Consider the following 12,639-nt stretch of genomic DNA (forward strand, 5'->3'; position numbering starts at 1 on the left):
ATATGTGTTTCCTATAAGAACGAAGAATACCTTCTAGGGCTGATACCATTTTTCCCCTTGCCCCTTAATGTAGGTTATGAGAAAAAAACATTAAATGGCTTTTATTATACAGGAAATGTACTTGAAGTGTAGAATGCTTAGGAACGGATGCCTGCTTAACTGCTATAAATTGTTCATGATATGTCTTTTCTTATATGCATCAAACATAGCACTTGCTGCAGAGATGCATGTGATTTGTCTGCTCTCCTGAGAGATGGTAATTGGCTTCAGTTTACTTAGGCTACTGCAGTACAATTTATTTTCTTAGCTTAGCTGAGGCTCATGTTGCAGCATGTTTTCTTCTATGAGGGTGAAGTATTTAATTTGTAAAGTGGTGGAGAGTATGCTTTGCATTACGAAGACAAAGCACATCCCTGCTCGTGGTGTTTAGTAGAAACAGATCACAGCACTCCACCATCCCCCTTTACCTTATCCTGTCTTGTTATTAAATTGTACATGAACTAATCATGATCTTTTAGAAAACATCCATTGTAATTAGCTCAGTAATTTGAACACATGACTAATGAACTGTGGTTACTGTTTGCTTTGTCTATTTATAATGAATTATTTCTGTGGTTTTCATCCTCGGTCACATGGTGTTATTTCTCTTTTCTGAGTCTTACTTATGTCTGGATAACCAAACATTCTTCAAACAGGCAACAAATAGAAAATAACAAAAGCTTATTTTAAGTATAAGGTTTTGTTGTTAGTTCAGTGATCTTTTTTCCTGCTCAGATTTCTGTATGGTTTTTCAAATTTATCTATCTAGATGAAGAACTAAAGAGATGAACATAAAAATCACAACAAACGGCACCTTAAGAGAGCTAAGCTCTTGAATGTAAAAATATTCACACAATTCTAACAATTCATGTAGCAATAATGATGTAACATGTAGGTCATAAACTGGAGATGAACTCTCTGAGTGAGGGTTTTCTTGATTTTATTAATTCCCATCATAATTTTACCTTCGAAATGGTTGGCTTTTTTTTTTTCAATAAAGTACAGTATGCAATTCATAATGGACTAAGTAGTGCTGAGTACTCACAATTTCCTTTAATGGATTAATGAATTTCACAGTAAATACATTTGACTACTGGGGATCCTAACTTGCCATAATGGCAGTCCTGCTTATCGTTATTGTGGCCAGTCTGCTCCTTCTTGGAGGAAATGTTTTTTTTTGCCACCACACACTGAGCTTTCCTTCTTTGGTAATATTATTTCAGTACTGAACTAGCTTCAGTTAATTCTGCAAGCTCATTACTCTTTTATGACTCTGCACATGTTAGTACTGCTGCATTAGCTCATGTGAGGCACTAGGACTTCTGGGAACACTTGCTTGGGAGCAGTATTAAGCTGTGCTGCCCTATGAATTAATTTGCAATGTATTGACTAAGAATATGTCTCCTTTCTGGGCATCCATGTGGAAATTTTTTAATATAAAAAATCATTAGATAAAAGCAGTGAGTAATGAATTTCTACTACAAGAGTGACCCAGCTCTACTGTCAGCATTACTAATACTCTTGTTTTGGCAATACGTAACAGGTAAGAGGTTTAATACATAGTGGAAGGCATTTTGTCTGAGGTTGGACATATTGAAAATTCACCTGTTCTTGGACATGGATCAGTATAGTCGTACAACAAAGATTTTAGTAGCCAATAAGGGATCCTCCTTTGCTGACTGGAAACTGTGGAGAGGGACTACAAGCACAATGTGGTAGGAATATATAAAACATGCTTGACTGGGGTAACTATCACTACTCGCTTGCCTAGTAGCACGTAGGACATTCTTTCAGATGGCATTTCTGTTCCAATGCTCTGGAAGCATAGAAGAGGAGTGAGTAATGTGAGATTTAAATCATACAAACTCTATTGATTTCTGTGGAAAAAGGAATACGTAGAGGGGAAGAGGAAGTTCACAGAAGCAGCAAAGGTAATTAGGAGGACTTACATGCCCTCAAAGCAGTGAGCCTATTTCCAGTCCATGTTAAACCAAGAGCCTCAGCCATTCCTGCTGGTCCAAGCCGAAAGCAGTCAATGTTTTCCCACACAGTGCTTGGTAATGAAGCTGGGTATAGTAATCTTACTTTTAGAGTACTGTAAGAGACTCCAGGTTCCTGAAAATGAATGATGAACTGTTATTCCTCATCAGAACACTGCCAACCTGTTCACAGAGCAGTAGTTCTGCAGATTTTAGGGGCTGTTTTGAACAGGTAATATGAATAGGTATAAGTAAAATGCAATTGTTAGATGTGAAGTCAGGGACCAAAGAAACAGAAGAGCTCCAAAAGTCTCTGGAAGTAAATTGAATCATTTATGAGGTTAGATAAGGTAGTCAGAGGAGTGGTGGAATAAATAATGTACATAACTTTGACTTCTAGGATTTACATATTGACATTAACACAGTGTGATTAGAGGATTCTCTAATTTGGGCCTGGAGGCCAGGTACTTGTAAGGATGCCCAGACAACTGTGGAAGGCCATGTCTTGAGCTTTAATCCTGTATTCTAAGAGGGACAGGGACCAGCTCTAGGAACTAATGGTATGAGCAGGCTAGACAATTCTGTGTGTTCTGGGTAAGGAATTTTTTCTGGTAAAGCCATTTCTGTAAGCAAATAAGGCTTCCCTGTTGCATGGTATACTGACTCAGAAACTCTGCTGCAGCAATTGCTGATGCTTATCATATTAGAGATCTTAATAGATAGTAGTATTAGAATATTTCATCAGTTATTTCATGGCTATCCAAGGAATTTAATATTTGGCCAAAATATGGCTAATATGGCATAATATGCACAGATGAAGAAAACACTGAAAACATGCCAGTGAGCAAACTCCAGGAATATTCTACTTACTGCTCGTTTTGAAATATAATATTTTAAATTCAATAAGATAATATTGTGCTTCAGTGTACTATATCTTTCTGCCCTTGAACAGCATGAAGACATCCATTATAAGTCAGAAGTTCCTGTGTAACATCCAGAAATTATGACTATGAACACTACTTAACGCAGCTGAGTTTCAGTGCAGTCCCTTTCTTGTGAGATCAAGTGAAATGGTATTTATTACTTTTGAGAATTACTGGAATAAAAAGAATCACTGTACAATTAAATACAACTTCTATCTGTTTGCGATGAGCCCTTTGGCTGAATGTTGTACAGGACCAAACGGAGGAACTTTGTTGGAGAGTTTGTTTGCATATTTAAGACTTGTAAAGTGTGGACAACTTTGGTAGCAGCAATGTGGCGAACTAAAACAATACCTTAGATACTGAGCAGTGCCTTTATGGTTCAGAAGAGCTCTTGAGGGTTGACAGAAAGGGTTGAGGGTTGAGGGCAGAATGTGTAGATGTCCTGTGTTACTCCCAGACAATATGCTGGTGACAAAGAAGTAGAAATCAATGGGGTATGGTCAAAGTTCTCAGGTTTTTTTTAAATTGTTTTACATAAAAAAATGTGAAGAATAAGATATTTAGCTCTAGTGATAAAGAAAGAATTCTTTATTTGTACCAAAGCCATTTTTTATCTTGCTTTAACCAGCAGGACAGAGACAAAGAAAAAGAAATACAATAAAAAATGAAGTCTTTATTTTTTGGCTCATTTGTAATATTGTTTACATTGTTTATGATAATAACAATTTCCTGCATGCATTTCACCAACACATTACAAGTCAAAAGTGTTTGTAAAAGAAAGATTCTACATTTAATGTTAGCTTGTGTATGAAACACAAAATGTCCTGATGACCTTGATTATACAAATGTGCCATTTTGTTCTTGGGAAATATTGTGGATCCTATTTGTACAAGTCTAGTGCAGCGTGATTCAAAAAGAATAAGAATAGGCTATGTAAACAGACACTGCAAGGTAGCAAGGATTTCATGAACAATGAGACTATCTTGCAACTTCTGATGCAAATAGCGCTAGAAATTCGCACATTCCCCTAACACTTCCCTTGCTATGTCCTGTTACCAGATATAACTATTTGGAAACAAGCTGAGTTCCAGATTTACACAATTTACTTCACATTGAAATATATGCAAATATAATATTAAAACAAGATAGTCTACAAGTACTCACTTTTTTTTTCTCATAGTGTGATGGTGCCAGTTTGAAATTACTGTGGTTAGAAAGTAAGCCAAGTGAATGAGGAAAGAAATATAAGAAACAGTGATCTAAACTTGAAGACACTTTTCTTATATATAAAACTGTTGCCAAATGGTATTTCTGTACATTATTTATATATGCTAACCACATTTCCAATAGGTTAAACAGTTTGCAATACGGCCTGTACAGTCTGATTCTACACCATATAGTAGCCACTTCAAATTTAAAATGCAAAACTAAAGAAGCTCATAAATAGCTGCAAACTATTGCTTAATGATTTGAAAGAATGAGGTCTGGTTGGACAATTTGATTCACTTCACCACTGACACATGGCTTCCTATAGTGGCGACTGTGGACAGTGGAAGGAGCAAGATACAGCAGCAAAAGCATTGACATGCATCAGTGATACTCTCCAACTATCTATAATGACACAGAATACAACACGTCCTGTTGAGCTCTTGCGAATTACCCATACTGTGGTACATACCTGATGCAATTCAATGTGGCAAAGCCGTTTAATTCTATGCTCAAATATGCACGACAGTATACCATTAATATTTACATGGAAAAGGGTATTTTATTGATTCATTGGGTGTTGGCCATAATGAGAGAAGACAGTGACTTAAAGAACAGTCTAGGAAAAAATTTGAGCTGTTTAAAAAAAAAGAAAACAAAAGAGCTCCCAGGTATATTTTGGTGAAGCTATTTTTCCAGTGCAGAAACGACTTTTTTAAGCTATGAATATTTTAACAAAAACAAGAACTTGTTCGTGTTTAATGATTTGCATAAAAATAAGTCATTGCAGATTCCTGTAAATTAGAGGAGACTTTCCAGGCACATTAATCTGGATGCACATAATCTGGATGCAGCCATACAAGTAGTTAGAACGCCTCAAATTTAAGAGCAACCCTGAAACATGGAAGTTCTTAAAATCTTTAGCTTTGTGCAATGTCATATTTTTATTTATGCATGATTGACAAGTGCAGCATGCCGATGCAAATCACTTCTATCCATACACTGTAGAGAATCTGAGAGTAGAACACCTGGTCCTCATACCTCTTTCCCCAACATAAAACCTATTACAAAAATAGTCACATATAATAGTAAACAACTTGTGAATTAAAAAATGATAAATACACATTTGTAAAAATGTGACGAATGTAGCAGTTGCATTACAAACAGTGAAGAGATGTACTGTTCTACATGTTTTGCAGTATGTGAAACACAAAAAAGTATCGCTTTGCACTCATTTCATGCTCCGTGTTCTCTGTGGAGCCACTTTTTCCCTCATTCTTAGCAGTGTCAGCTGTAGTGAACAGTAACCTCTTGTCAAGTTTGTTACCCTGATTCACAGAGTCACAGTTTGATGATGAAGGTTCACTGTTTTGTTATAGGCACTGACCTTAAGTATATATATAATGTATATATACGCACACACATGCGCGCGCGCACACACATATATATGTGTAAAAACTGTCAGTTTGGCATAAACCTCCTGCAGGAGTCCAGTTGATGCTTCATTCTCAAAGACTGTAAACAAGTTGTCCCACAAGCAAATTTCTTAGATCTTTATTTTTTATTTTCCCTGACATCTTTACCTTTGTAGTTCTTTTCTGCCTTATCTTTTTCATATTTTTCTTTGTCTGGCTTTGTTACACTGTCATAAGAAGGTGGGGAAGTTGTAGAGGAACTCTCATCCGTTTTTTCTGGAGTAGAGTTCCCATTTAGTTTATCGATAATTATCTCTTTTATAACTGGTCCATCTCCTTCTTTGTTTTTATTTCTGTTATATATACTAGACACCTTTTTAACTTTTTGCCTTAAAAGGTAATGCCTGTAAGCACGCTGGATAATGACAGCAGATACTTCCTCCTGTTTTCGTTTTAATGTGGTTGTAATTGGTTCATAGGAGACTTTAGAAGGATTGGCTGCCATAAACCGATCTTCCATCTGTATTCTGAGGGCGTCCATCTCCCCACTTTCCCCCAAAACACGCTTTGTGAAAGCAAACAAGATGTCAAGGCAGTGAATTCTGTCGCCGCTTACCATGGGCAGATCCATTGCAATAAGCTGGACTTTGTTTGGTTTTGCTATAAGAAGAGGAGGATCTAGAGAAGCTGCAAAATCTGATAGTTTACTGTATTCTATGAATTGTGTTGCATCGGGATCAAACTTCTCCCAGACTTCATAGAACATCTCAAAGTCATCCTCACTCAAGGGTTCAGCACTTTCTTCAGTGGCAACACTGAAGTTCTCCAAAATCACAGCAATGTACATGTTCACCACTACCAGAAATGATATGATAATGTAGCTGACAAAGAAGAAAATCCCAACAGAAGGGTTGCCGCAGTCACCTTTGACAGAGCTCCCCGGATGATCTTTCTGGGGGTCACAGTCTGGCTCCCCACTGTTAAGAATTGGGGCTAGCAAACCATCCCAGCCAGCAGATGTGGTAATTTGAAATAGGCAGATCATGCTGTTGCCAAACGTTTCAAAGTTGAACATGTCATCAATCCCAACTTCTCTCTTAACATAGGCAAAGTTGGACATGCCAAATATCGCATAGATAAACATGACCAGGAACAGGAGCAGACCAATGTTGAACAAGGCAGGAAGAGACATCATCAAAGCAAAAAGCAGAGTGCGGATTCCCTTAGCGCCTTTAATGAGACGCAGGATTCGACCTATTCTGGCAAGTCGGATGACTCTGAATAGTGTGGGGGACACAAAATATTTCTCAATCATCTCAGCTAAGAACATACCTAGAGAAAAAAAAGTGAATATTTAAAATACAATTTTAAATTTATTCATTCATTACCTATAGAAAGATGTATTTATTGCTGTCTCCAAAACAATCAGTATAGGGAGTCTGTGTTATAGCAAAACACCATACAAGTTAGTACATTTTATTGAAAGCTGTTATTAAGGTGAAAGCACCTTCCCTATGTTGAAATGCTATCCGGGAGAAGAGAAATAAGTAAAAGAAAGAAGACTGCTTGTGGCAAGGTAGCTAGTGTCTGTCTAAGCTTTTGGTTATTCCTGAAGCAGCCTGGAAAGAGAAGTTTCTGTCTTAGATATAATTAATTCTTGAAACTGAGCTTATTACCACTGTCTTTTTTCAAGGATTACATTGGCTTAATTTCTGCAAATTAGTGATTTTTTTTTTACCTGAGGATCTACACTGTATCAGCACAGCCTCTCTCAGCTGTATCACTCTTTAAGCCTTATGTTTTGTCATACAACTAATTTGCACCTTGGGGAGTCATTAGCTTTTAGTTGACAGAAATCTAAATTTTCACCAAGACCTTAGTTAGCAAAAGCAATCACCCCTTCACATACTTTTCAGTTTTAGTACTGAAAGCAAATTTGTGGTTAGTTCGCATATACCACCAAACATTCCTTTTTATATTTGTACATATTAATCTAATGTGCCAAATAGTTCCTTTATGTCTTCTGATATGGAAAATGACCGTGAATGTAATGGCAGAGATAAAAATCTTATATGCAACATTTCATATATTGTATGCTATAAAGTATGAAGATCTGAATCAACATGTAAGTAATATAGGAAACAGCAAATTTCATATTCAGTATCATAACATTCTTGAAACAAATGTTCTCTTTTCCTTCCACTAGTTCTTTCTTGAAAGGGAATTGCTCTTACCTACTATGGAGAGAATCACAACCACGAAATCAAAAATATTCCAGCCTATAGTGAAGTAATAATGGCGAAGTGAAATCAATTTCAGGACACATTCTCCAGTGAAAAGGATAATGAACACAAGGTTAATCCGGGATAAAATTGTTTCCATTTCTTTACTCTGGTCATCTGTTTCTACCATCATTGTGACCATGTTAAGGCAGATGAGTATCATGATGCTGATGTCAAATACTTGTTTGGTTACAAAATCAAAGACCATGCCTTGGAATTTGTTCTGCAAAAACAAAGATGGAATACAGTTCGTGCTCTGAAAATATCCGTCTTTACAAATGCCAAATGGGAAAGCAAGTCCCTACAAGATTTAGGAGTGCAGAGCAAGACCCATTCACAATACATTTGTTAATATACACCAAACCCATGCTGGTTTGTGCCCCATCCTGTTAGAGCAGATCAAGGAGTGTACCACTGTTGGCTGAAGGAACGGGAAGGGAAACAATGCAAAAATAATAGTAATAACATTGAGAATTGATACTATTGATGTAAAAAGGGTGATATAACTTGATACCTAGCAAGAGTACCAGCCAAATAGAAACGAATTTTCTTATCTTTATTCTTAGCTGGTTTTACAATACTAACCCCCAGAGATGTCTCTCTCTTCCTTAAACTAATTGTGCTTGGTGAGCTCGTTGGACCACTGAAGATGCATGTCTCAAACACACCATGACTGCAATATCCTAGTTTTCCTTTAGTACTTAGTTAGATGTTTATTGCCATTTGTCTCTCCTTAGAAAGACCATTTTTAACCACTCGGTGGATAAGGTGCAACAAGTATTTTATTTTTTCTAAACACTGTAGGAGTTCAGTAAATAACAGAGTAGTTTCTTATCTTAAAGACAAATTTCTCCTAGTTTATGCTTTAGTCCCTAGGGCATTCTTTTATTCTGTAAGATAATCTGCGTCTGTCTTTCTCTTTCACATTAGGTGACCACTGCCCCCTTCTGTCTTCAGGAGCAAGGGCCAGTGCATCCCCATTTCCTACAAATTGTCTGAGAGGAGAAAAAACAGAAAATTAAGTTTATCCGTGGGTAACAAGAACCAATAAATGATCCTATCAGCTGTACTTTTCTAGGACTTAGGCAGGGAATTACGAAATTTATCACATTAACCTTAGTCAATCCTACAGTTCATACTAAAGAGCGTATGATTTTAAATGAAACATGAACGATCGAGTCCGCTGAATTAAAAACAAAGGGGACAAATTCTACCTTTACAAGAAAATAAATGGAAAAAATATTTTCTTTCCAGACATATAACCTTCTGTTGTTGGCTAAAATCATATTCCCAAATGATTATTTAATATTATGGGTATTAAAATCAAATCACTCTTACCACTGGCCTCGGTATAGGTTTCTGTGGCTTTTTGGATCCCAGTTTTTTCATTGCATTGTAATATTTCTTCTGTTCTTCTGTCATAAATATATCCTGACCTCCAAAGTAAAGAAATAATATCAAAACTAATTACTATCATGTCCACACATAAAACACTTAACTACAGTATGTGTCTCTGTAATATAATATTACATTTATATTTGATTTATATAACAAAAGTGATTTTTCCAGGTATTTGTAGTGTGGATGCTCATATGCATTCCTAACACACAAAAAAAACCCTTACTGGTGCCTTGTCAGGCTGACGGTTGAGTTTTTCCAGTGTCTTCATGCTAACTTTTCCTGATAGGGCTAAAATGGTTCTTACTATACTGATGCTGTTAAATAACTTGCTGATTAGGCTATGTTTAGTGCATAGGAGCCTGACTGGTGCCTTACATGGCCTAAATTCTAGATAGACTTTTAGGATTACAGCTAGCCAGTTCTGAAAGTGGGGTAACTTTGGGGGACAAGTTATGTCAAGGGAGAATATTTGGGTCTAATCTGAGGGTTTTAATGACAGCAAAAAAAAAATCACCTTTGATATAAACTTAAGAAAAGTAATCCAAATCATGCCATAGCAAATTATTGTTTAAAACGCCACTGAAACCTTGACTAACTCAAATTAGCCTTTATTTGCAGATGCAAATGCTGCCAGTCAGATGTGCAACTGACTGACTGAATTTCAGTATAAAGTAAATTGTGCTTATTGATGAGTCTGAACTAAGTCAAATGGAAATACAATGTCAAAGTCTGGTGGATATTGAAGCCCAAAGCATGGCACAATTGATAGAAACTGAGGAATTAGTTTAGACTTGGGGAGCTCTTTTAAAAGAGCTCTTTTAAGAAGCTAAAGAATATTTTCACAAGGAAAAATTTCTGTAGTTCACAACTGACTTTTACTATAGATTCTGTTCGGTACTGCTACTTTTTATTTAGTGATTGGATAAAACCAAATCATATGAAACTGCTTTTTCACAGCATACAAAGATTTAGAATGATCCTGAGATTCTAGTTCTTTTTGGCAGTTGAAGGCTAAGAATCGTGAGGCTTCAAAATATTTTAAATGTGATTATTTGTATTTTTAAAGTTATTTTAAATAAAACTATATGCATTATCAATATAATTATTTTAAACATACTTGTCTGTCAAATGTATACATAAAAAAAATCCTTCCTTTTGTACCTTTGCTTTATTACTGCTAATACATTAGAGATTATATTTGTGGTTAACAAGTTCATCTCATTTCTCACAAAAGTGTTAGAAAAATAGAGGTGTTTTGTACACATTTTTACTTGCATCTTTAAGCCTATTTGTGTGAGGTCTATTGGACTGACTCTTAACCCACTGTTTAATCAGTTTGCAGAACTATTATCTATTGTATGAACACAGTGCCATATTGTATCTTCATTAAGTGTCAACAGTTTATAAGATTAATTAAAATTAATTTATCTTAACTCTTTAAAGTTAATTAAAAAAGAAACTCTTCCATGGCAGATAATATTACATCTAATCAAAAGAATAATGCACATTCCCTTTTTGCATCTTTATTTTACCTCTTGCACAATTTGCAATTTATTATGAACCAACTCATGATTTGTCCCTCTTTGCTTGTCAAAATGCTGAAATGCAAAAGTCATATCACATCCACAGATTTAACACAGATTATGTTAAAAAAGATATTTTTATTCAAGGACTTGAAATAACTTTTGATTTTTATTAGCTTTACATAAATAAGTTATTAATTCATTATAGCTAATACTTTGTAGCACTATGGAAACATTTTAAATACTTATCTTCTTTTTTTGTTGGTTGAAGTTGTCTATAATGACACCAATGAAAAGGTTCAAGGTAAAGAATGATCCAAATATGATAAAGATGACAAAATAAAGATACATATACAAGTTGTCCTCATACTTAGGTTGATCTTCTACCTACAAAATATAAATTTTATTACCCATGAGATGTAAACAACAATGTATATAATTTATTAATAGGTATATGGTCTCGCAGCTAGAAAAGCTATAAACCGCACTCAGTTATTAAAAAGACTCAACATGTCTATTACAATCAATATTTGGAGAATTGGAAGCTGACAGAATGATTACTCATATGAAACTTTAAAGTAAATGTGCACACAGATACGTTTATGTATGTGCATATACACAAAGTTCCTCATATAGAAGGAAGAAGCAATGTGGGACTGAGAGCAGTCATTAGTACTTAAAATTTTAACAAACAGCTCAAATCTAAATATTTTATATTGTGTTCAGTATATCCTCATGCAACAGAATCAATTAATTTTGCTATCGCCTAAATCTCCCTGGAACTCTTTTGGTTTTACATGAGTGTTTTTACATCCAGCTAAGAACAGATGCTTTCAATAAATTTCTAGTAAGTGTATGTTTTGTGAAAGCCATTAAACTGTAGTAAATTTCTAAGGAGGATTTTGTTACGGTCTTGATTCTTCCGGATTCCACATCTCAACACCTGCACCTCTACTGCACAGTGTGCTAGAGTGTAGAAATGCTGAAGTTTTAGTGAAACAGGATATATTACTTTGGGAGACAAATATCACTGTGTGATGATGGATATCGCTAATGTGACTATAACGTAGGTTGTATAGAACTAGTTCAGGCATCTGTGTTGCACTTTTTTGTACAAGGTAAACATAGTTTTAGTTTTGTAGCCAAGATAAAATTCTAATCCCTAGAAATCTTAACAGATGATCTTCAACCTTAAAATCTAATTGCACTTTAATAGCTAAATAACATAAGTGCTCAACCTAAAGAAACAATGAAATGCACAGTTATAAATTATAAAACGAGTTTAATATATTCAGTATATAACAATTACATTATATAATCTTAAATTAATTCATACTCATGATTACCAAATGTCCTGGTTTCGGCTAGTATAGAGTTAATTTTCTTCCTAGTAGCTGGTACAGTGCTGTGTTTTGGATTTAGGATGAGAATAATGTTGATAACACACTGATGTTTTAGTTGTTGCTAAGTAGTGCTTACATAGTCAAGGACTTTTCAGCTTCTCATGCCCTGCCACTGAGAAGCTGGGAGGGGACACAGCCAGGACAGCTGTCCCAAACTGGCCAAAGGGATATTCCATACCGTATGACATCACGCTCAGTATATAATCTGGGGGGAGTTGGCCAGGGGGCGGCGACTGCTGCTCAGGAACTGGCTGGGCATCAGTTGGCAGGTGGTGAGCAATTGCATTATGCATCACTTATTTTGTGTATTCTTTTATCATTATTATTATTATTATTATTTTCCCTTCCTTTTCTGTCCTATTAGGCTGTCTTTATCTCAGCCCACAAATTTTACTCTTTTTCCCCGATTCTCTCCCCCATCCCACTGTCGGGGTGAGGAGTGAGCAAACAGCTGTGTGGTGTTTA

At 35.7% G+C, this 12,639-nt stretch overlaps 1 protein-coding gene across 1 annotated transcript in view; it reads right to left on the reverse strand.

The window, feature by feature from the left end:
* Positions 1–5,704: 5,704 nt before the first annotated feature.
* LOC142083905 (sodium channel protein type 2 subunit alpha-like) overlaps positions 5,705–12,639 on the reverse strand; it is a 76,564-nt gene continuing 69,629 nt past the window's right edge. Inside the window, exons 25-28 of the mRNA XM_075153946.1 lie at positions 11,021–11,158; positions 9,186–9,290; positions 7,800–8,070; positions 5,705–6,897 (exon numbers count right to left, since the gene is read on the reverse strand). Of these exons, the coding sequence (XP_075010047.1) occupies positions 5,705–6,897; positions 7,800–8,070; positions 9,186–9,290; positions 11,021–11,158 (1,707 nt within the window). The remainder of the gene's footprint in view (positions 6,898–7,799; positions 8,071–9,185; positions 9,291–11,020; positions 11,159–12,639) is intronic.

Source organism: Calonectris borealis, chromosome 6 (assembly GCF_964195595.1).
Source record: "Calonectris borealis chromosome 6, bCalBor7.hap1.2, whole genome shotgun sequence".
Taxonomy (NCBI): Eukaryota; Metazoa; Chordata; class Aves; order Procellariiformes; family Procellariidae; genus Calonectris; species Calonectris borealis.